Raw genomic sequence first — 25504 nt, 5'->3', positions numbered from 1 at the left:
GGGCACAACCCGTTTAGCCCGTGCCATGGCTGGCCCATGGCGGGCCGAGCCGGCATGCTCATCAGGCCGGCCTCATATTTTTTTACGGGCCAGCCCAATATGTGGTTCGGGCCGTCAAACAAGCAAAACCCGCATTATCAGCTGGAATTTTCCGGGCCGGGCCCTGGATCTGCTAAAATTTGCCATCCGAAAAAGGATTGCCGTCCTCTTCGTAGCCCTATAGCCAACTCCCCGGCGCCATGCCCCCGTCCCCAATCCCCCCTCCTATTGGCGGCGGAGAGCACTACCCGGGAAGGGGCGCAGCTTCCCGTCCCACCCTGTCGCCGCGCCTCTGCCCTCCTCTCAAGCACTAATAGCTTCGTCGATCTGCGCCGACAGCCATCCTGGTTTCTCTTCCACGTCTCTGGCGAGTCTTGCGGAAACTGGTTTACTGCCTCATCCTCTCTTCGTCTTCTTGCATGCACTGCCCGATGCGGGCCGGTCACGCTTCCGGTGGATAGTACCTTGCATGACCTGAGTTTACTGAGTTTCTCCTAGCATGACTTGAGATTTCATGACGAGAAACTTAAAGGTCGATATTCTACTGATTCACACCATAATACATCATATATTTACATGCAATTTTTGTCCTGATAAAAAAAATTGTCCGGAAGACCCTTAGAACCAGATTGATGTAACTATATGACCTAAACTCCCTCCCTTGTACTTCTCGTGCAATTTGTAAACCTTTATTCCTTCTAAGCGCGATGAAAAACAGTGATCCTGCCTTTTCGTCAAAAAAAAGTCCTAAAAGCATACGGTGCAGTCAGGATCTTCATTAGATATAGGTCAACTTCCACTTGAGCTTTTAGTTATAACTATGCTATGCCAATAATTAGGGCATTCTTTCATTATAGGTCCAGGACATGCCTACAAAGAATCAAGAATGTACACGCACGGGAGGAGAAGCAAGCACATGTAAGAAGAGAAAGGCTTCTTTACAGTCCAACTCCAACCGAGAAGGTGAGCCATTCCTGGTCCCTGTTGAATTGTGAATTATAATGGAACTAGTTAAAATATATTATTAATGCTATTACTTGTTCATTACCTGCAGATTCTCCGCCTCCGAGGGATGGTTTGTTTGTTTTGAGGACACCTAGGGATTGGAAGCGTTCGATCCTAGTATTGGATCGGACATCCCTGAAATTATTTCTTCCGATAAACGAAAACATCATTTTAAAATATATGCAACATAAAAATGTACTAATGAAATGAAACATTGCTTGCTAGGTTGGTTCAATGTTAAAAGTCTTGTTCGACAGAAACATGTTACTCATGTGATTATTTTTTTTTGTTTGGTTGAAACTTGTCTGACCAAAAGTTATTCCTTTTGTTTTGGCATGTGCCAGTTTTATCTTGCATATTGGCTCTGAATGCTAATTGATACACATTTTCACCTATTGCACCAGACCTTTCACGCATATTACGCAAGAGCCTACTTCCCCGTGGTTATCCTATGCCATCTAAGATTGCTGGCAAGTTATTATTTTCCATTTTTATGATTCTCCCCTCCCGTTATTTTCATATGTTTCAAGATATTTATTCTAGCCCTCATGGTATGGTATGTTTCTTCGATTAGGGGGCATGCGCTTGGTGAATACATTTGAGCTCTGCTTTGGAAATTTAGATGGCTACAGTGAAGAGCAAACCAGTACTAAGTTGCTTGCTTTGAGCCTATGTCAATCCATTGTTTCACTTGCTGCTTTTAAGGGTAACAATGCAATCGTTTGGTTATAGGGATTCCAAGTTTTTTAGGTTAATCAGTAACAAAAACTTTGATCCTGTGTAGGTAAAACTAGACAGTTAACATGCACAGGCACAATCATACAGCACACAACATCCAGCATGAGCATTCTAACCTCTGCGAGCTTGATTAGATCCTCTGAAGATGAAAGTAAGATGCTTGATAAACTGGAGGTTAGTGCTACTAGTCAATTTTCCATCCTATTGCTTTGTTATGCCCATGAGATGAAGATGATACAGTTTGTACTTGCATGCAGATTAAGGTGCGCCTGCCCAATGGCAAGCTTGTTGTAGGAAAACTGTGGAAATATGATCTTTATTATAATATTGTTGTTGTGAACACCAAGGCTTTTCCAGAACTTCGTGCAGCATGCTTTCATAATGAGGTGCTAGCTATTGTCAAATAATTGTCAAATTCTCCCAAAGTAAACTGGTAGCTATGGACGAGTTTTCGAATCTGGAGAATTAATGGCTACAGGTGGGACACTGTTGTACAAAACTTGCAAATTCGATTGCCAGCAACTCATGGCATTTACTTGTAAGGACACAAAGGTATTTACCGTAATCTTTTATCGCTCCATAGAAAGATTAATAAAAAGAAACTGGTAATATGACTAGAGCAGGACTTTTTTGTTCGCATTAGTAAGATATTCATACATAATATCTTCAAAATTGTTCATATTGAACAATATTATATAGCGTACCTAAATATGAAATATATTATTCTAAACAAAGCATGTTCACAGCCATTGTATTCTGTGCTAGGCTGGAATTGGGAGCCCCATTATTGCTGCTGATGGAAAATTCATAGGCATGAGCTTTTTTTATAAGGATGGAGCTCCTTTCTTACCAATCACTATCCTCCAGAAATGCTTAAAGCACTTCAATGAATTTGGGTATGTATTAAAGTTCTTACTTGTATTACTTGGAATTTATTTAGTTCAGTCGCATGTTGCCAAGATACTAAACAATTTTTTACCACTCTCTTATCATTTCTTTATTGTGAAGATATTAGGTCAGGACTTGAGATTGAAATTAGGATATCATAGGTCGTAGCTAACATTTTATGGTTCTTAAATTGATAAGTTTATTGGATGGATACTTGGGAGATGCTAAAATTATGCTGCCACTACCCAACTGATCAGTGGCAGCCACGATGGCTACACGGTTGGCTCGTTCGAGTATTAACCGCTGATAGGAGGGTCACATCCTATTCATCTGAGCCACCAGAAACCAGCTATTTGTTGTAGCCACTAGCTGCGACTAAGCAGTTCTAATCCCCTTAATATATGCTGGTCACGGTTCCTCGGGTGTTACCAAACTTGCTTTTGCTACCCTGGGTTCTGTGTAGCTGATGTTACTTGTCTCACATGTTTAGTTCTATGTAGTTTTATGTCATCTATATTTCTAGTTGATCTATTGTTAGTAAATATATTGAATGATCAATGATGTGATATGTGTAGGAGAGTTCTGCAGCCATGGCATGGTCTGAGGACTGGATCACTTCAAGCTGAAAAACTGTGTGTCCGTGAAGAAGTACATGACAGCTTCCCCCATGCACATGGCATTTAAGTACAGAAGGTGACTATCCACCTCATGTTAAGTATTGTCTTTTTTTTAGAACGAAGGCTCGCGAAGAGCCCGGCTTTGAATTAACAAAGCCATCAACCGGCCAGGAGATACAGACACACACAGACCCCACGACCGAACGATACAAGGGGACACTCTAGGAGGCTTACAACTCAACGGTTCGCACAAACACAAAGAACAAGCTTGTCCTAGCCGAAGACTACAGCCAAACAAACCATCTAGGGATGAGGCACACACGAGCACGCCGAGGACCTGCTTGCAACAAAGTGTGGAAAGTGAGCCCGACCAGCGCCCAAGTAGAAAGACATTACACATCCGCCGTCTCTCTCGCCGCAGAGGGACCCTTCCCTCTCGCCATGGCTCGCAAGGCGCCGTACCCGGCGGACTTGAGAGACGCTCACCCTAGAGCAGGGGACGTGATAGCTTCAGGACCTGGAGCAGCCGCAGCACATCACCACTTGAACTTTCGAGCTCTCCACAACTGCCGCCTCGCCACAACCTAGAGCGCCTGAGAGCTGCAGGAAAACCACCAGGTGCGGCTACTGAAGAAAGGCAGCAGGGGCATCAGGAGAGCCGACATGCCACCGAGGAGCATTGCCAGGCAGCCAAACGCCTACAGCCATGCCGAACCTAGTGGCCCCATCGTCACCGGACCACCCAAGCCACCCAAGCTCCGACCATGAACCCCTCACCTGAACGCATCCCTCCCCAGGCGGCGCCCCCAAGGAAGAGCACGACGCACAGCGCGCCGTCGCCGCCCAATCCAAGCCGGATTTTGGGCTTTCACCCGGGAGGAGGAGCAGGGGTGGAAAGGGGAGGGCCTCTGCGGCACCTCCAAGGAGGAGACGGCGTCGGGAACATCGCTGCTGCCAGGCCGGCCACGCCGGCCAGCGGTTTCCCGCGGCCCAAAACCAGACCACCGGTCACCCATCCACATCAAACCGGCGCTCGGAGGGAGGCAGGCGAGAAGTGGCGGGGACGAGGGAGACAGGGGAAAGGAGCCACCTTCAGATCTGACGAGGCGGGGAAGACCTCCGCGCCGCCGCCGCCACCCGCCGTCGTCTCACCACCCGCGTGGTCGAGGCCGCTGGCCAGAGCTCACCCGCGGACGACGCCGGCCGCGAAGGCGCCGCCGCCTCGCCAAGAAGGGCCGCCGCCCAAGATCCAAGGTCCTCCTCGAGGAGGGAGCGACCGAAGCCTCGCCGCCACCTTCACGGGCGACCGCACGAGCGGATCCGGCGGCTTTCTCAGGTGGCGGCGAGGGAGGAAGGGTGAGGGATCGGCGGCGCGACGAGGAAACCCTAGTCGCCGCCCGAGTCGCCCGAAGCGGACGACGCGGGGGCCGGGGGGGGGGGCCTCCGTATGGTCCAAGTATTGTCTTTCATTGTGTTGTTATGTTGCTTGTATGTATACTAGTAATAGTGCACCTGCAATGCACGTGGTATCAATTAAAATAAATAACATGTTTCAGGCGTAAGAAGTTGAAATGAACATCTTAAGAAATATGTACTCCCCATTTCATTACCAAGAAAACATAATTTCCATGAAAACATAGTTCCAAGTGCAAGAGAAGATCCTTTGTAACTAGCTTCAAACATGATATTGTTGCAATATTTCACTTGGCAAATCAAGAGATGGGAAAATTCCATTGAAATATCTACAAGAGTTAAATAAATGAGCTGTAAAAAAGGGAACAAAGAGGAACCTAGAAACGTTTCATCCCAAAAGAGCGATACTTACCCAGTGTACATTTCAAGTACTCTGTCACTGACAAAGGCCCCTTCTAAGGAACAAAGGTCAGAACAGTAAAGACTAGCATTGGAATCCTTTTAATCATCGCCAGCAGGATATTCATATCGGACCCACTTTTCGAAACCTTCAATTGTTAACTGGACCAAGTCACTGCTTGCATTCACTTTGCGATGACCCTTCGACAATTTTTTCTTCTTGATTCCCATGCAATCAATTGACTTGATCACATCAAGGGATTTAACCAATAGTTTCGCAAAAGCTATTATATTATTGGAGTAATCCCTATTCTGGATCAGAGCATGGGATGCCACTTTTTCAAGAACCTCATTGGGCAAGTTGTACTCTAGCAATTCCCAACTCTTTCGGAATTGCAGCTTTCCTCTTCGCTATAAATTCACATGCTTTTTTATATTGGTTCTGAAAGCAATGAAGATTTTGCAGCTGAACAAGTAGAAAATATTAGTATTTCAAATAAGTTGAAATAGAGATAAAGAATATAGAAGAGGACAATTTTTGTATTTGACTTACCTGCTGTTTTAAGCCTTCAAATGTGTCAACCTCACTGCCCTTTTCTTTATTGTTTACATCAACCTCTACAAGGTGTCCAATGTCATTGTCAGCCTCATCGTCAAAAACATCATCTTCAATACCTTTGTCCAGTTTGTAATCCGTTTCCATGTTATAAACCTTTTCTGCTGCATAACAACTATCCTCGAGTTTCTTGATCTGCAAAAAAAAATCTAGCATTTCACATATGCCGGTATGAAGGCAAAAATGTTGAGTATGTAAGTCAACACTCATAGGCTTAGTGTTTACCTGGGTGATGCCATATATCTTCATTTCCTTAAACCGTTCGATATATAATAAAAGATGAAATCCACAATCAAAACTGCAACAATTGCAATTGATTACCAAATAATTATTTGTTCTAGAATTTGAGGTATCCGCTTACTTGTTGTCTTGAGGCTCAACATCTGGAATTTCGTGAGCATACGAAGAGATGTCGATGCCGTGCTTACTCAAATATGACTCCACGCAAACGGGCCTGGCTCGTGCAACGTGGTGGCACTTTAGCGCTGGTTCGTGACGAACCGGTACTAAAGGGAGGGGACCTTTAGTCCCCACTCTTTAGTGCCGGTTGGCGAACCGGCACTAAAGCCCGTCACGAACCGGCACTAAAGGCCGGTTCTGTACTAGTGTGATAGAAAAAAAGAGTTGAATAGCATTCTTTCAGTTGACTGCATATTCTTTGATTTGGAACTCTTTTTCTTGAAGGGCATCTGGGGTTCAAGTATCAATCTGAACCAAGCATCTGTTGATCTCCTACTTTCTGTGGTCAGCATGGTTCCAGGGTTGATCAAGGTTGTTGGCATGTTGCCACACTAATTAGTCATCCTTGTCTTGTGGTCATCTGATCTTTTCATTTGCCTCTGTGGGGCAGGGTATGCTGTATTTGCGTTCATTAAGTTCTTGATAATCTTTTCTTGCATTATTGGCAAGCGCCTCCTTTCAAGAAACACCGGGAAGATAGTGACATAATGTTATGTCCCATTGTATAGCATTAAGGAGCATTGTTCTTTTTGTATATTTCTGATTCCAAAGCCTTTGCATCCTCTGCAATTGCAACACTACCAATTATTCTCTTCCTGTTTATTGTTGATTACATATGAAAATTTTCCATGTCTGAGTTTGACAGTAGTGTTTTTTCAGATACTTGCTCCAATTATTGATGATGGTCACATTTCCTTGGTTGTTGTTTCCGTCAAGATGAAGACGAAGTATGTCCTTGACTCTGCTCCAGGTTTCCATCAAAAGCAGGCAAATACTGTGTTAAAGGAGCTGGAGTCATATTTGAGTAAGCACGACATCGACATCTCTTCGTATGCTCACGAAATTCCAGATGTTGAGCCTCAAGACAACAAGTAAGTGGATACCTCAAATTCTAGAACAAATAATTATGTGGTAATCAATTGCAATTGTTGTAGTTTTGATTGTGGATTTCATGTTTTATTATATATCGAACGGTGTAAGGAAATGAAGATATATGGCATCACCTAGGTAAACACTAAGCCTTGTTCTTTTTAATTTTTGTTCTATTCAAATTCTAGAACAAATAATTAATGCCTCAAATATGCAGGCTGAGGTATTAAAGTTCAGAAAGAAGCTTGTAAAACGCCTCCTGGATGATCCAAGGACCAAAGTCAATGAAGCTGACAGTACAGTTGACACTGCCCACAGTACTGACACTGACAAGGTTGAGGAAGTTCCTCCTCCACACACTGACAAGGTTGAGGAACTTTGGGGTCCCAATCAGTGCGATGCCCACACAACAGTTGATGCTAACGAGGCTGAGGAACTTCGGGGTGCCGTTATAGCTGACACTGTCCAGGACATTTCTCCTCGAGGCACTGTCCAGGACGAAGAGATGGATGAGGGCATAGTTGTAGCTGACACTGCCCATCAGTCTGAAGCCCACGTTTCTCCTCGAGACACTGTCCAGGACAGCACTCTAGCCGTTGTAGCTGACACTGCCCATCAGCGCGAAGCCCACGTTTCTCCTCGAGGCAGTCTTGTAGAGATGGATGAGCACACTGAAGGCTCTCCCGTGATCTCCGAAGAGGTAGTGATGGATGAGGCAGAGACTGTCCACGCCGAAGAGATGGATGACTCTCCTGTGAACTCCGATAAAGCAGAAAAAGAAGAGGTGGATGAGGACAGTGAAGACTCTTCCGTGAGCTCCGATACAGCAGAAAGGGAAGATGACAAGGAAGGTGGTAACCGTAACCCCGATACAACAGACATTGAAGACTCTTCCGTGAGATCCGATACAGAAGAAAAGGAAGATGACAAGGAAAAGGCTCAGGAAGGTGGTAAGAAGAGTGCTGATAAGAATATTGCTGATACAATAGCAAGGACACCAGCAAGGAAACATTGCTGGAATAGGAGTGCTGATAAGAATACTGCTGATAAGAATACAACAGTAATGACACCAAAAGAGAGACATGACAAGAGGAAGAGGAACTTTTCCGCCAAAGCGGTGTCTCCCGTTACTTTTGGGGTAAAGGAATTATTGCCTGCTACAGACTGTGAGGAGATCTGTAAACTTCTCAAAGAGAAATAGTAAGTTTATTCATTTATTCACTGAACTTTTGACTCTGCTAGGCTCCGTTAGATGTTTGTATTGACAGCCTAGGCATTGCATTCGGTGAGACAGGGGTTCGCCTGTTTAGTTTTATCAGTAAACTCATATATTGTTTTTAATTGGTGAAGCAATGGTGATGAAGTGTTAAATTTGGGTGGGACTATCATGACGGGGGCTCAGCTGCTGAAGTGTATAGAGGATCCTAAGAGTGCCCCGAATCTTCTGGGTGTTTTTGTTGAATGCCTCAAGCAGGATGATAACAAGAACGGCAATAATAAAAAAAGAATAATTATCCAACCACAACATCAGGTAAATTTTGTGCAAGAAACATAGCCTTGGTTGTCAGTTAAAAGCTGGTCTGATAGCAAATTATTTTTGAGTGCAGTTGGATGAAGAATTTGTGCAAGTGATTAAGAAAGAGATCTGGAGCAGCAAAAAAGATGGAGGGTAGAGCAGAGATTCGTAAGTAGTCCAGTATTCTACTCATAATACACTCAATGATAATACATCAACATTCTAATACATGTTAGTTTTTGCAGCTATTTTGTGCTATCACTGAAGAAGATCCTAACACTCAAAAACAAGAAGGCATAATTCTTTTCCTCGATAGTGAGCAAAAAACCCAGGTCACTGCCTTGCATGCCAATGATAATAAGATAAGCGGTGGTCAGATTAAGACCATCAGTGAAAAATTTGCGGCATATTGGCCCACATATGCCTTTATGAATTTGAAATGGCGATCGTCTATATGCTATATCCATGGGAAACCATCAGCGGGTATATATCTATGGGAGAGCATGATTGGGCAGTTTAGCCGGATCTACCATGTCAAGGAAAATAATCTGTAGAGAAAAATGTGAAAATGTATATAAGTTGACAAAATATTGGTAAGTAAAATTCAGGCCAATTTGAAACATTTAGAGGTTATTAAGTTACATACATACAACAACACTGGAGATCCAATTAGATCTTTGACCTATTTCTTTGATCTTTGATGCCCTTTACCAGTAATTTGACAGTTAATTCAGTCAAGTTCCATTCCACTATTTTATCAATATCTTCCACCATTTTCATTAACCTTAGATCTATAACTGACTGAGAACAGGGGGCCAAGAGCCAAGCCAGTATGACATACATATATAGTTTGTAGGTGCGCTTCCTCTTGTTCCTGCGTCACAGAATTGCTCATAAAAACTTTTCATGTTCTTAACTGGAATATCCAATTCCCTCTTGCACTTGGAACTATGTTTGCTATCACCAAATTTTTCAATCGAAAATGTTTTCCATTTGTTCATTACACCATACCCCTTAGCTGCAGCCTCAAATAAGTCAATGCCAACAGGTCATCCTTGGGTCCCAATCTTAATGTGTAGTTGTCAGTGTTAACTCTGTTACCAAAAAGGTTGTCAGACTATCAGCTGGTTTGGTTGTGAATTTTACCAATAAGGTGTTGCCTAATTTTAGTCTTCTGGTCGCTCTTTTCTGTTTCTCATCATGACCAAACCACCTGATAGTCTGACTACCTTTCTGTTAAACAAAGTTAACACTGACAACTACACATTAAGATTGGGGCCCGAGGATGACCCTGTTTAGATTGACTTATTTGAGGCTGCAGCTAAGGGGTATGGTGTAATGAACAAAGGGAAAACATTTCCGATTGAAAATTCTGGTAATAGAAAACATAGTTCAAAGTGCAAAAGGGGATTGAATATTCCAGTTAAGAATGTGGAAAGTTTCTATGAGCAACTCCGTGACTGCGGGAACAAGAGGAAACACACATGCAAAGTATATATGTATGCCATACTGGCTTGGCTCTTGGCCCCTTGTTCTCAGTCAGTTATAGATTCAAGGTTAATGAAAATGGTGGAAGATATTGATAAAACAGTGGCATGGAACTTCACTGAATTAACTGTCAAATTACTGGTAAAGGGCATCAAAGATCTGAGAAATGGGTCGAAAAATCTGATTGGATCTGCAGTGTTGCTGTATGTAAGCAACCTAATAACCTCTAAATGATTCGTGTTGCCTTGATTTTACTTACCAATATTTTTTTAACTTACATACGTTTTTATATGTTTCTCTACAGATTATTTTCCTTGACATGGTAGATCTGGCTAAACTGCACAATCATGCTCTCCCATGGATACCCGCTGATGGTTTCCCACGGATACAACATATAGAGGATTGCCATTTCAAATTCATAAAGGAATATGCGGGCCAATATGACACTGTACCTGTGAGTGCTGACTTACATACTCAACATTTTTTGCCTTCATATCGGCATATGTGAAATGCTAGATTTTTTGCAGATCAAGAAACTCGAGGATAGTTGTTATGCAGCAGAAAAGGTTTATAATATGGAAACAAATTACAAACTGGGCAAAGGTACTGAAGATGATGTTTTTGACGATGAGGTTGATAATAACATTGGACACCTTTAGAGGTCGATGTAAACAGTAAAGAAAAGGGTAGTGAGGTTGAAAAATTTGAAGGCTTAAAACAGTAGGTAAGTCAAATAAAAAAATTGTCCTCTTCTATATTCTTTTGTCTTTATTTCAGCATATTTAAAATACTAATATTTTCTACTTGTTCAGCTGCAGAATCTTCATTGCTTCCAGAACCAATATAAAAAGGCATTTGAATTTATACCGGAGAGGAAAGCTGCAATTCTGAAAGAGTTGAAGGAGTTGCTAGAGGAGTACAACTTGCCCTATGAGGTTCTTGAAAAAGTGACATCCCATGCTTTGATGTAGAATACTCCGATAATATAGTAGCTTTTGCGAAACCAATGGTTAAATCCCTTGATGTGCTCAAGCCAATCGATCGAGCTATCAATGATTGCATGGGAATCAACAAGAAAAAATTGTCGAAGTGTCGTCGCAAAGTGAATGTAAGCAGTGACTTAGTCCAGTTAACCAATTAAGGTTCCAAAAAGAGTGGGCCTGACATGAATATCCTGCCGGCGATGATTACCAGGATTCCAATGCCAGTCTTTACTATTCTGACTTTTATTCCTTAGAAGGGGGCTTTGTCACTGACAGAGTTCTTGAAATGTACACTGGGTAAGTATCGCTCTTTTGGGATGCAACGTTTCTAGGTTCCTGTTTGTTCCCTTTTTAACATCTTATTTATTTACCTCTTGTAGACATTTCAATGGAATTTTCCCATCTCTTGATTTGCCAAGTGAAATATTGCAACAGTATGATGTTTGCAGCCTATTTTTCTGGTCCAAGCTAGTTACAAAGGATTTTGAGAAATTGGTAACATTCATAAATTTCCAAGCTCTATTGCCTCCCTGTCACTAACTATTTCTTGCCTAATATATCTTGGTTTCTTCCTAAGCAGAAATCATGGTTAAAATCTGCACTTCAGAGGAGAGGGGTAGCCCTAGATCGCATCAAGTACCTATTTCTCTTTGTGTTTGAATCCTCGAGGTAAGAAATTTTGTTCTCTATTTTGTTAAAAATTAACTATCATGTATTACAGCAATGACCACTGTCAGTTAGCATTTTGAGAATACTATCTTGCTGATCAAGTTCTTCTCTTATGTTCCCAATTGATTAGATAACACTGGGGCCTGATTGTCATATATAGGCCTTCCAGTGGAAAGAGTGCAACTACCACCATGTACTTGATGGATTCACTGGAAAAGGACAACTCAGACTGTGTTTTTGATATTGCTGAAAGGTAACTATTCCCAAAAGTTAGGAACGTTTAGCGGCTGCACTATGTGTTGTATGCTAAGTCAAAACAAATTTGCATCTATAGTGTACATTTTTGTGGTACACTCTGAAACCTAGTATATTATTGACAGCTTTGTAACAAATGTGTTGGGTGGCGACGGCCAAGAAATCAAGAGGGATGTAGTTGAGGTAAGTACTTTCATTCAGCTTCCTCAATAGAATGGGCAGCTCTCCTTCCTTGCATTTGAAAATTCAAAATTATTTGCTTGATGGTTTGTTATTCTGTTCGATATTGTTATTAGTCTTACAATCTTACCTTTTACTGCCAGGTTTCACAGCAGGAGGAAGCCGACTATGCCTTATTTTCTTGTTATAATATTCAGCAAGTCATTACATGTGTCCATGCAGCTCAGTTGGAAGACATTGTTAAGGTTTTGTGTGTTGGGCCGCTTTCAGCATAATAGTCACCAAGTCATTACATGTTCTAGTTTTTTATTTCTTGATGAAAATTGTATGGGGGGAGATCCTACAGTGCATATGCTCATGGCTCATTTGTCTAATCCCCCTTTTGTAGGGCATAAATAGGGATTGGTATCCACCCGAAAGTGCTGCTGCATTGCGACAAGAACTGGTCAAATTGATTGAGCAGTATCATCTGAGGTACAAACCAGTAGGAACTTGCCAATGTGGAAGACATTATACTGTGGTGCAGAAGTTTGGACATACTTTCCATGCCTAGGACTGTAAGTGATAACTGCAGCATAACTTAATCATCAATCATGGAGTAGAACTAATTATTCACTATGTTTGTGCGAGCTGGTGAAGCTGATGGTCTAACTGTTGATCAAGGAGTAAACATCTTTCCTGAAGCTGATCCATGTGCATAAGCTGTATCTGGCTCGTAGAAGCACGGAAATGATACTTTTGCTATCCCATATTTTGGAACATGTGCTCTTCGAAAGTGTTACACTTAACCTTTATCGTCGCTTAGCTTGGTGCTAGTAACTCAGGTTTCTATTTGTTGGGAACTCTGGATCTATGTGCTGTAACTTGTGGTTGGCTGTACGTCTTCCAACTTGTGATGTCTGTCTTAAATCTTGAGTTTTGCGGGGTAGTGGGAATTGAACCCCGAACTTCTGATTCTTGAAATTACCATCCTAAAATTGGTACTGGCATGACCATCCACAACTTGTATTGTGTTGTTATGAAACTTCATACCAACCAATCCAGTATCCAATACCCAAGAACCACATTGTTTAGCAAGCAATGAATACACCCATAATGTGTGTATCTTCTATATATCCGAGCTGGACAATTCCAGTTTTTTATTTTCTGCCAAAATATTTTCCAGATCCTTTTTCAGCATTTCTGTTTTTAGAATATTCTATCAACATCAATAGTGGCGCCATACGCATGACACATAGTCCAAAAGTGTGTTAGTCAAGCACTAAAACCTTTGGACTTTGCACTTTTGAGGTTCACCATCATCAAATGATTGTCGGTTTTCCGAGTTCTGTTATTTAGTAATCTTTTAATGTAGTTAACACTTTACCTACATCTTTCATGATCAAGCTACTATAGCTCATAGGGACGAATCACAAGTATAATGTTAGCTACCAAAACCTTTTGGGAGATTAGGATGCCTAGCATCTCGAACCGTCACATATTTTCGTACAGTATGAGAACATGTATCTTACTAAATTATACTCTATCACATTGCAACCGGACATTGTTTTAGATATCATAATATCTTCAACATACGGTCGTTCTTGAAACAATTCTTTCAGCTCCAAGATGTCCTTTGATACTAAAACAATTTGGAATATCAAAGATCATGGAGGCAGTGTGATACTTAGATACTAACGCTAGAATTGTTACTCTTGATTTAATACTGCTTATTAAAAGATCAGTTTTTGGACACATAAAGTAGAGGCGTATTCCGAAGAAGGATCACCCTTAGGAGCGCAATGGATGTGTTGGCACTATACCCTTCCCGTAGCTTCATGGTTGCAAAGGCCTGCTCGTCTCCATGGTAAAAATCGGCAAGTACGGCCGCCAGAGCTTTTCGATCGGCAAAAGGCATAGTAATGGCTTGGGTGGAGTCGTCCTCTCCGTTAAATTCCCAAATGGGATGATATCGCTGTTGCGGCGGTTGGACCCGGCAAAGGAGAAAAGTGGCAGTTACTTCAGGCATTGTCAGGCCCTGCTCCGTGAAAAGTCGAACTCGGTTGCCGAGCATAGCCACTTGGGGGCTCTCTTCGCCGCCCTTTGTGCGCCCAGTACGCCGCTTTACTGGTGGCTCCGAAGAATACGACGGGAGCCCCTGACGAGTTGGATCATACAGGGAAACGTTGTGAATATAAAACCATTCAAAGGTCCAAAATTCAGGATCCTCCTTGGGTGATCCCTCTGGATAGCCCTGGTTGGCGATCTTCCACACTACAGCCCCTCCGACCTCATGGACAGCCTCGCTCCTGGTCTGAGGAACAAGGCAGAAATATTTCTGCCACAACTGAAAATGCGGCTCGATTCCCAGATACATCTCACACAGGGCGGCGTATCCGGCAATGTGCAGGATCGAAGCAGGGGTGAGGTGATGAAGCTGGATGCCGTAGAAGTTTAACAATGCAGGAAAGGATGGATTGGGAAAGACAAACCTCTCAAGAGGTACGGGACTAAGCACACCCGTTCAAGCCTCTTCGGCGTGGGAACAGGCTCCGCTTTGCCAATCCCATCTACAGAGACCAGCCCCGCTCGACGCCAAACTTCGTTTGATGGCGGCAGATATCCCTGCGACTCGAGCTCCACTAGGCGCATATTTTCTCCAAGTCCTTTAACTCCAACATGTGAAGCGCCTGGCCCCTTATTCCAAGCAATGGTTGTTTGATTCGCCTGTGCTCATGACAAAAATTCATTTTCTCTATATTCTATCAATGTAAAATGGAATATACCTTCACTTTCAAAATAAAATAAAATAACGGTTTCATAAAATGGAATACATTCAGCTATATAGTACTACTCCTACTTCGTCTCATAATGTAAGACGTTTTTTGCCTCTAGTGTAGTATCAAAAAACGTCTTATATTATGGGACGGAGGAAGTACTACTCTACAGTAAAATAGGTAATCAGATTATATAGTTTTGGTCTTCAGAAATGAGTGAGCAACCCATGTATTACGAACTACATCATCCTGTTAGAAGTTCAAGAGCAAAGGAAAAGAAAAACATACCCAAACTTTCTGAAGTGTTTCAGGCATCTCCCAACAATCTGGACGGGCAAAAAGGGAGTTTCATTCTCATCTATGAAATTCATACCAAGAATTCTTCCTTCCAAATCAATCAGAAGACCCCCAAAGAAAATCTGAAGAAAATGGTACCAATGTTAACAAGTACTCATTCGATAAGATCCATATAAAGGATGTGAGCACCTATAGACTTTTGTCCTCTTCTTTTGTCCATGTTAAATGCTTATCAGTCCTATAGACTTCAACATTATCAGCAATCATGCCATCAGAAGGGGGAGGGCTGCTTTTGGCCATTGATGGATGTGGTGCCATGACTGGAGCATATGAGGGATGACCACCACCAACATTGATGTTGTGTGGCATGTGTGGCTGATGAGAAGTTTACAGTGAAATAGCAGGAATCGACGAATTTTTAAAATAACTTAAGAAACCGCCGGGTGGGTACGAATCCATTCCACTGCAAAATAATTATCAACAATCTTGTTAATTCATCCCTTAACACAATATGCTTTGATGGTTCCTATATGCTACAGTATATGTCACAAATTCTCAGTAGTGAAATTCTGTAGCAGCCTTACACTAATTGGGTTGCACGCAAAATAACATCAACAAGTCACTACTAGGAAAAGGACTATAGATGGGATGGACACTAATGACGCACATTACATGTGATGCGCCATTACTAAATACTAATGGCGCACCATGTGTTGGTGCGCCATTAGTGTGCAAATACTAATGGTGCACCACATCCCACGGTGTGCCATTAGTAATTTGGCCCAAACATTTCCCCAAATGCACCCCCGGACCGCCTTTTCAGTTTCAAAAAAAAAGAAAAAATGATAGAAATGTCAAAAAAATAAAAGAAAATAAGATTCCCATGTGATATGTGGTCTAGTTGTTAGCAAAATTTACAAACATGAATTTTTGACTTTTTTGCAAAATCTCTCCAGAATTTGTAAAAATGGGCATAACTTTTGCATACGAACTCGGATGAAAAAGTTTTTTATATGAAAAATCATCTACTCGAAAAGTTACAGAAAAAAGATACGGGGCTTTTAAGATCTGGAGAGGCAAAAAAATTCAAACTTACTAATGGCACACCTGCCCATGGTGCGCCATTACTATCTTCCCGCCTTCAAAATTCAAAATAAATAAAAAAGATAAAAAAATTACTAATGGCGCACCTGCCCATGGTGCGCCATTACTATCTTCCCGCCTTCAAAATTCAAAATAAATCAAAAAAAAGTTACTAATGGCGCACCTGCCCATGATGCGCCATTAGTATCTTCCCGCCTTCAAAATTCAAAAAAAATAAAAAAAATTGTAATGGCGCACCTGCCCACGGTGCGCCATTACTATGCTGTATATATGGCTGGACGTGTCCTCTCCTCCTTACCTCTTCATTCTTCTCCTCCACTCCACCTCTCCTCCACTCCTCCACTCCATCTTCCCCTCTCTCCTCCACCATATTACCCTCCTCCTCCTCCTCTCCGGCGACCTCCTCCTCCTCTTCGGCAACCTCCTCCTCCCTCCTCTCCTCTCCTCCCCTCCCCTCCCCTCACGGTTTCTCCTACCTCCTCTCCGGTGAGCTCCTCCTCCCTCATCTCGGGTGAGCTCCTCCTTCCTCCTCTCCGGTGAGCTCCTCCTCCCTCCTCTCCTCCCATCCCCTCATGGTTTCTCATTCCTCCTCTCCGATGCTCCGGTGAACTCCTCTCCGGCGACCTCCTCCTCCTCTCCGGTGATGTAGGCGAGCGCCTCTACGGTCACCTCCTCCTCCTCTCCGGCGAACTCCTCTCCGGCAAAAGAACACGGCAAAAGAACGTACAAGATCCAAAAACGGGAACAAAATTTGGAATAATATCGTGCAAAAAAACGAGCAAAAAATGGGCAAAAAAATCGCGATCCAGATCCAAATTCAAAATTCAAAAATAGCAATGGCGCACGGTGGGGGTTAGACGGTGCGCCACTACTATTTTCCCGCCTTCAAAATTCAAAAATACTAATGGCGCACCGTGGCCTATACTAATGGCGCACCGTGGCCTGGTGCGCCATTAGTATACCAAATACTAATGGCGCACCACTAGTGCGCCATTAGTAAAAATAACTAGTGGCGTGATACTAATGGCGCACCAGTAGTACGCCATTAGTAGGCAAAACTGGCGCGCCATTAGTAGGCCTTTTCCTAGTAGTGAGTAATTCTGGTCTTTCACGTGAACAGCAAAAAAAAACAAGTGCACTAATACTGATTTTCTACTTAGCTCATTACGTATAGAGCCCCGCTACCCACTACCCAACTTTTGTCTACGCAAGTGACAGCTGGAAGATGGAGAATCTTGTGCTGGGTCTGTGGTTGAAGGCTGACAGTTCTGGTTTCCTCCTCCGATGTCGTCGTCATGCGGGGGTGTCAGTTCTGAAGTTCGATGGCGTGTCCGGGGACATGTTGCCCCGGTCTGATTCTTTCAACGGCTATGATTTTGCTTCTGGCAAACTACTTTGGAGGTCCGCAAAGCTGTTGATCAGCGATGGAGCCGCGTCGAGTTTGGGTGAAGAGGTGATCTGTCTTTTTATCCTTTGGTGGCGGCTTCGGTGGTGTCGAAGGAGAGGGACAGACGTTGGTATTTTGCATAGGATTTTCCTATCTTTTCAGTCTTGTATGGTCGGTGCTTACGTGCCTTGTAACTTGATCTTTATTCTATATAAATGAGACACGTATTACCATGCAAAAAAAATACCCACTACCCAACTTGACTGAAATAAGTGTGATTTAGATCGATATATAGGAAGAATGTCAGCTTATTAATAGAATAGTTGCTCAGATCTGTCTTCTAGTTATATCCAAAATTCAGAGTACGTACCAGTAAACCCACTGCCTTCTCCATAAATCAATCAACCATGGATTTAGTTGTACATGTGAAGACTAAGAAAAAAAATCATACGTACCTGAAATCACATGTCATCAAAATAGGTACCTACTAACACTAGGCAGTTGCCATGTAGCACTACAAGAAGACATGGCAAAATAACATGTTCGGATAAAGAGAGAGTTGTCATCTGCTTATACTAGGGCAGTTGCCATGTACCCTGCAAAACACATGACAACTAACAACTTTGGATGTGGGAGAGAAGACGGGCGTGTGGGCGAACTGATAAACGACCACACACCAGCCCCTCTGTGTGCGTGAAAACTGGCGTGTGGGCGAACTGCTAAACGCCCACACACCAGCCCCTCCACGTGGTGCAACGAACGTGTGGGCGACCGGATGAATGCCCACACACCAGCCCAGTCCTATGTGGCATAAAAAATCTGGCAAAACATGCCCAGATTCGTGCAAACACAAACGGACGTTGATCCATGCACGTGGGCGAGATGCAAAAGCCCACATGTGTGGGTGTTATCTTTTCCCAAAGAGAAACAATTCTAAACTTATCTGTTTGTGACTTGTGAGTGGGAAAAAAGGCTTTGTAGTATGAACTTGCTTTTCGTGATACAAAGTTTTTTTTCCCGTAAAATAGATATAGGTAGGATGCGTTACTGTTTCCTAAGCGACCTCATGGATACGCGAGAGATAATGACTTGTACGACAAGGAAATATTAATAACCCTTCCGATGCACGATACAAGCAGTGGAACCCCGTGGTTTCCTTCCAGCCTCGTTACGTACTCTACGTACGTGCACGTTGGCCACGGCAAAATCTGTTGCGGCTCTGTCTCGACTCTCGACGCGGAACCGGACACGAGCACCCGGCGATCGACAATGGCACCGAGGACGGAACCGGTGGTGGACGCCCGGTTCTGCGCGCCGCACGCAACGGCGTTCACCGTGACCATCACCAACGGCTGGACGTGGCGCGACTTCACCGTCACCGACGACGCCGGCGATGCGGTCGTGATGCGGGTGAAGGCGGCCAAGGTGAGCTTTCGCAGCCGCTTCAGCCTCGTGGACGCTGCGTCGCGCCGCACGGTGGTCACCATGCAGCGGCGCGCGCCGTCCCTGTTCATGCCCGACGACCGGAGGTGGGAGGCGTTCAGGGGGGCCAGCACGAGCCCAACGGATCTGCTCTTCGAAGCCGTGCCGCGGCCTGCGCTGTTCAGCTGGGGCGAGGTGGACGTGCACCTCGCCGGCCGCGACCCCAGCGAGAGCCTCAGGCGGCGCGAGTTCGTTGTCGTGTGCCGCGGGCCAGAGTGCACCGTCCACCGTCGCAGCTCCGGCGCCGCCGTTGCTAAGATCGAGGATACGTCGGAACAGCGCCTGGAGTATAACGTGAGTGTCAGCCCAGGCGTGGACCATGCTTTCATCCTGGCGCTCACCGTGATTCTGGACGAGATACGTCTCGATGAAACTAGTTGATGACGCGTCCAGAGGCTCCAGCTCAGGAATTGAATTTTCCGCGACAATTTTATGTACTCTTTGCATGCAAGATGTCTGCCTCTTATTTTGCGATCAGTTCATCAATATGTTTTTTCTTCTTTTCTTCTGAAAATATGTTCTTTTCAAAGATGCGCAATTTGAATTAGTTTATGTCAGTGGTGGAAAGTGGCCAATGATTCCGTAGAACATATAGTGAGTGTTTTCGATAGTATAATACCCCTGAGTTGCACATGAAAAACCTATCTTACTTATAGAGTCTATGTAAAGCAAACATAAATTGCATATATAGTTGTGTAATTAGCATACATAACTTGGTCGAATAGGAAACCTACCTTTACCTCCTATGAGGTATTGACACTCATATATTTCCACATCCACTTTGAAAAGTGGTACTACCTCCGTCCTGGTTTATAGGGCCCATTTATAGTTTGTGCCAAATTTTGACTAAAGATTTAACTAACAAAATGTTAATGCATGTCAAGAAAAATCATTTCATTGGATTCATATTTTAACATAGTTTTCAAAAATATAATGTTTGATAACATGAATGAACATTTTGTTAGTTTAATCTATGATCAAAATTTGACACGAAATACCATGGGGACCAATAAACTCGGACGGAGGTAGTACGATAATTCTATGCACCTGGGGATTATCACACCCTCTAGGTCCATCTCGATGCTTTTCGCGTCCCTTGGTCCATCTCCAGCTACAGCCCGTGTCGGACATCCACCTCTAGTTGGCGAATGCAACCTCATCGGATCTTTTGAGGAAGAGACACCACCTTGTGTCCCAGTTGGGTCTGCTCAAAGTAGTTGACGAAGACATTGTGCCGGATCTTGGGAAGAAGATCTACCGCCTCACGTGCTAGTTAGATCTTGTCAGAGTGGCCGACGAAGACGTTGTGACGGATCTTGTGAAGAACATCCACCACCTCACCTCCCAGCCATGCATGGTAGACTGGTAGTGCAGCAGCGGCATAGGGGAGGAACATAACAAATCTCACCAACGGCAGCAGCTGAGCTCCTCAAGTGGGCCGACGATGGTGAGCTCCTCAAGTGGCATGGCAATGATCATCTCCTCTATTATTATCCTGGCGATGGCGAGCTCCTCCAGTGGCCCGACGATGGTGAGCTCCTCAAGTGGCACGGCAACAAACATCTCTATTGTCCTGGCGATGACGAGCTCCTCCAGTGGTCTGATGGTTCCAATCTCAAAGTAAGAGTGGCAGTCGTGGCGAGATCCTCAATGGCCTAGGGCTGGGGTGTTGATAAGTTAGAGTTAGGTAAGTACTTTATAGAAAGGGCCGAACTACATGGGCTTTGTGACCCATGTGATTATAAATATTTTTAGAAGCAGTGATTTTAAAATCTGATGTTGGGTTCTTAAGCATCTAAATCGAACGGTTTTTGTGGCAATTTATGTTGACACGGGGGTGGATTATTTTTTAGCGAGCACGGCAAATCCTGGCAAAAAATTAAACATGGCATTTTCTTTTTCTTTTGGTCTACTAGCAGTAGCAATCGGTGTGGGCATGATGTTTGTCCCTTTTGTTTCCTATTGCATGTCGAGTTTGAACGATCTGTTGCTTGACTCGATTATCGTCTCTATTATGTTAATCATGCTTTATCACTGTTTTTTGGATTAAACTTCATAAAAAATGCTTTTTAATAGTAGAAATATTGCTTAATTATTCAACAAGAGTTAGGTAGGCAAGCTCCATGAGCTTTGGGGACCATATATGACTATAAATCCTCGCGAGCCGTCCAATTCGTTTATGGAGTTGCCCGTAGTTCTTTTCTTATTTCTGCAACAGGGCTTTTGTTGCAGAATTTTATATTTCTGCAACAAAATCTTTGTGGCAAAACCTTCTTTTCTATAATTTTTGCAACAAGACCCTTGATACAAAACCTACTCATCTTTAATTTTCTGCAACAAGATCCATGTTGCAAAAATTGCAACAGCATCTCCGGCCACTTGCGCACTTGCTCAGTTGTCGCTCACTGCCTTTGTTCCATAACAACACCGCTGTTGCAGAAGATGAAAGAGACGTGTGTGGTCCAGTAGGTCATGTGTCAAGCAAGGGAAGCGGTGGACGCTCCGCGTTAGATCAGGCGGTAGATCAGAATCATTTTCCTAAATATTTTTGGAATAGCATTTACACATTAAAACCTGCGGGACGCAAACTCCTTTTTACCGGAGGCGGGAGGTACCGGAGCCGCATCCGCCGTTGGCTTTGGTTGTGATTCATGCGCTTCGATGGCCCACATGTTTGTATATCAGTGTATTCCATCTTCTGGACTGCTGTATTCATCATTATGTCAAACCAATGTCAGATTGATGGGACACATGTCAGGTGAGAGAGAGAGTCTATCCTGACGTTGCATGTGGTGCCGTGGTACAAATCCTTTCCTTTTATTTTCTCTTTAGGATTTTCAATCATTTCTATCTTTTAAACCAACTGTTATTTTTGAAATATTTTATATATTTGAATTCCTGAAGCCAAGAGCTTTAGTACAAGACCAAATTTGGATGCATTTCAAACATGTTTTAATGTCAACATTTCAAATAACTGAAATTAGGTTTCTGAAACAAGCGAAATATGTTTTTTGAAATAATTGAAATTAGTTTTTTTTCATTGAGTGAAATCAATTTTGAAATATGTTTTCTCAACTGAGTGAAGTATGTTTTCTCAACCGTGTGAAATTATTTTCTTTAGATGAGTGAAATTTGTTTTCCATACACGTGACACATATTTCGGTGTGAAATACGTTAAATATAGTGAAATATGATTTCTAAAATGAGTGAAATCTAACTTTAGTAAACGGGTGTGATGTGTTTTCTGAATCTAGTGAAACGTGAAACTGACTGAAAGATTTTCTGAAATGAGTAAAATAGGTTTTTGAAATAATTGAAATTAGTTATTTTCATTGAGTGAAATCAATTTTGAAATATGTTTTCTCAACCGTGTGAAATTATTTACTTGAGATGAGTGAAATTTGTTTTTTATACACATGTCACATATTTCGGTGTGAAATACGTTAAATATAGTGAAATGTGATTCGGAAAAAATATAGTGAGAAGGATGAATGGAATCTATCTTTGAAACAAGTGAAATTGTTATTTCAATTTAGTGACTGTAATGACTTTTTCTGAATCTAGTGAAATGAGTGAAATATATCTTTTGTAATTAGTGTAATCAGATTTAACAAGTGAAATATAGTATTTTAATTGAGTGAGTGTAATGCGTTTTCTGAAATGAGTGAAATGTGAGCAATAAGATACTTGAAGAAAGTAAAATATATCCATTGTTCTGTGAAACTGTCTATTTCAGTGTGTGAAACTGTCTATTTCAATGTTCTGAAACTAGTGGAATGGGTGAAATCTATTTTTTGAAACGAGTGAAACATAATATTACAATGAGTGAGCGTAATGTGTTTTCTAAAATGAGTTAAACTAGTTTGAGATCTATATTGTTTAATAAGTGAAATCAATTTTTTAAACCAGTGAAATATAGTATAGTATTTCAATTGAGTGAGTGTAATGTGTTTTCTGAAATGAGTGAAATATATCTTTTGAAAATGAGTGTAATGTGTTTTTTGAAATTGTGAAATCTATTTTTGGAACGAGTGAAATTTGTTTTCTTAACTGACTTTTTAAAAGAGTGAAATCAATTTTTTTGGTGTGGGGAAATATGTTAAATGGGTTATTTCAAATACATTCAAATGATTATTTAAAATATATGAAATTGGTATTTATGAAATACATGAAACATATTTCAATGTGATTGTCAAGTTGTTTATTCAATGTGTGAAACTGATGTTTGTGAAATACAACTAGAACTAAAATATGAAAGCTATAAAATTCAAATTGTTCAAAATATATCCAAGACCGGTCTTGTTTCAAAGGTCTTGTCGCTCTGAATTCAATTTTTTTTCCAAAAACAGAGTTTAGATTCAAAGCATATTTATCATCCAATTTGTTTCCAAAAAATTTAATGGACGTCTTGCGGTGGGAGAGAGAGGAGGATAATATATATACCATGCATGCAAAGGTCCTATCCCCTGACAAAAGTTGCTGCATGTAAAAGGACACACACTTGTATTACCAATGTATAGAGTTAGGGCTGCAATCACTAGTTTATACAGACAAAGGCCGGACGGATGTTGACGAAATGGACAAAGGGTGGATCCAACACCGGTACATCCCGCCGCCGGTAAAATAACTTGGTCGCGCAACCATGCATGGGCTAAACTCTTGGCAAGTTCAAAAAGATTTTTCACAGAAGTTCTGACGAAATAAAATGTCACCGACGTCATGGATATGCCAGGGGCAATGTCTTGTTCAACAAGAAATACTAATCTTTCGGCCTGTATATATATAACTTAAGAAGAAAAAAACCTTCCGGGTGGTGCACGATACAAGGGAAGGCCGTCGTTTCGTTTGGTATTAAGCCTGTCTGCGGCGGCTCTTTGTCGACTCTCGGCGTCGATCGATCCGGTCACGACTCACCACGAGCACCCGCCGATCGACAAAGACGACCATGGCACCGACGACGACGGGGCCGGTGGTAGACGAGCGGTTCTGCGCGCCGCACGCGACGGCGTTCACCGTGAGCAAGAAGCCGGAGCGCAACATGAGCATCAGGGACGACGCGGATGGCGCGGCGGTGATGCGGGTGGAGGGGCAGCTGTGGTGCTGGCCCCGGCGGTCCATCCTCCTGGACGCGGCGTCGTGCCAGACGGTGGTGACGGTGAAGCGCTGCCCGTCGCTGCTGCCGGTGACCCGGAGGTGGGAGGCGTTCAGAGGGGGCAGCACGAGCCCGGAGGAGCTGCTCTTCGCCACAGTGTCGCAGCCATGGGTGTTCTCCAGGGGCGTGGTCCACGTGCACCTCGCCGGCGGCAACCGGAGATACAGCGAGAGGCGCGTGGACTACGTGGTCGTGTGCGGCGGACAGGACGGGCGCGAGTGCACCGTCTCCCTCGGCAGGGCCAACGGCCCCGCCGTCGCCAAGATCAACCGCACGACCGAACCGTCCGATGAGCAGCCGGAGTATAGGGTTAGTGTCAACCCAGGCGTCGACCGTGCTTTCATCCTGGCGCTCACCGTGATTCTGGACGAGATACGTGTCGACGAATCTTGGCGGCACAGGAACTGAAGTGCCGGCCGGTTCCAATTCAATTTTATGGGTTCTTTTCATGCAATATTACCTCTAATCAAAGATGCGATATGAATATGATTTAGTTTATTACGTGCTCTCTATGGAAACTGATGCTGCAGAACTGAAAGTGTCTGTTTTGGATAGTTTGGGGGCGCCTGATTTTCCTTTTAATCTAGTCAAATCAATCAACACCGTTTGATCTAGATCGAACAACCGAGAACCTTTCTTCCTCACCGGGTCATCTTCCTCCTCCCGTACCCCCTCTAACGCCAACCCTCGATTGTGATACCGGGCGCGCCTAAGTGCCTTGGCCTCCCCTGAACCGCCGCTCCCGGCCTACCTCTAAACCCCGAATGATCCAATCGTCGGAGTTCTCTCAGCACTCCTCCCCGCGCGCACACACACCAAGCCCGTCAAATATCCGACTCCCCTCCACATGGCCACCTGGGACGCTGCTGCCATATCTTTGTTGCCTCTGTCTCGCCGTGAGGCTGTGGGGAGAAGATGAGGTTCAGGCCGTCTTGATGCCGTGAGGCTGTGGGGAGAAGATGAGGTTCAGGCCGCCTTGATGGAGGTAAAACCCAATGTACTGCTCTTGTTTATATTGATGAAGATGTATCGAGTACAAAGTTGATCTACATCAAGATCGCAATGTGTGGTCTAACTCTAGGGTTAGGTGAATGATTTGCGTTGATGTGTCCCCTCTACGGGCTAAACTCTATGGCTTATATACATGCCAGGAGGGTATTAGGATTACAAGGTCGGTAGCTAGGAGCTAGG

At 43.3% G+C, this 25504-nt stretch overlaps 1 protein-coding gene, 3 long non-coding RNA genes and 1 pseudogene across 4 annotated transcripts; all 5 read left to right on the top strand.

Moving 5' to 3' along the window:
• Positions 1-401: 401 nt before the first annotated feature.
• LOC123117425 (uncharacterized) lies at positions 402-3363 on the top strand (annotated as a pseudogene).
• Positions 3364-6843: 3480 nt separating this feature from the next.
• On the top strand, positions 6844-7666 carry LOC123117424 (uncharacterized). Its single transcript, XR_006457369.1, has 3 exons — positions 6844-7046; positions 7156-7182; positions 7262-7666. It is a non-coding gene; the product is annotated as an uncharacterized lncRNA (long non-coding RNA).
• A 398-nt stretch (positions 7667-8064) lies between these two features.
• On the top strand, positions 8065-8969 carry LOC123117423 (uncharacterized). The gene is made up of 4 exons (XR_006457368.1): positions 8065-8244; positions 8395-8575; positions 8652-8728; positions 8806-8969. It is a non-coding gene; the product is annotated as an uncharacterized lncRNA (long non-coding RNA).
• Positions 8970-10711: 1742 nt separating this feature from the next.
• LOC123117422 (uncharacterized) lies at positions 10712-11481 on the top strand. The gene is made up of 3 exons (XR_006457367.1): positions 10712-10772; positions 10861-11328; positions 11412-11481. It is a non-coding gene; the product is annotated as an uncharacterized lncRNA (long non-coding RNA).
• Positions 11482-11838: 357 nt separating this feature from the next.
• LOC123117421 (uncharacterized) lies at positions 11839-13098 on the top strand. Its single transcript, XM_044538185.1, has 5 exons — positions 11839-11953; positions 12081-12138; positions 12279-12380; positions 12524-12692; positions 12775-13098. Exons 1-4 carry the CDS (start codon positions 11892-11894, stop codon positions 12686-12688), a joined length of 387 nt encoding a protein of 128 aa, XP_044394120.1. The 5' UTR covers positions 11839-11891; the 3' UTR covers positions 12689-12692; positions 12775-13098.
• Positions 13099-25504: the final 12406 nt, after the last annotated feature.

This window comes from Triticum aestivum, chromosome 5B, assembly GCF_018294505.1.
Source record: "Triticum aestivum cultivar Chinese Spring chromosome 5B, IWGSC CS RefSeq v2.1, whole genome shotgun sequence".
Taxonomy (NCBI): domain Eukaryota; kingdom Viridiplantae; phylum Streptophyta; class Magnoliopsida; order Poales; family Poaceae; genus Triticum; species Triticum aestivum.
This window is presented reverse-complemented; position numbering and strand designations above follow the sequence as displayed.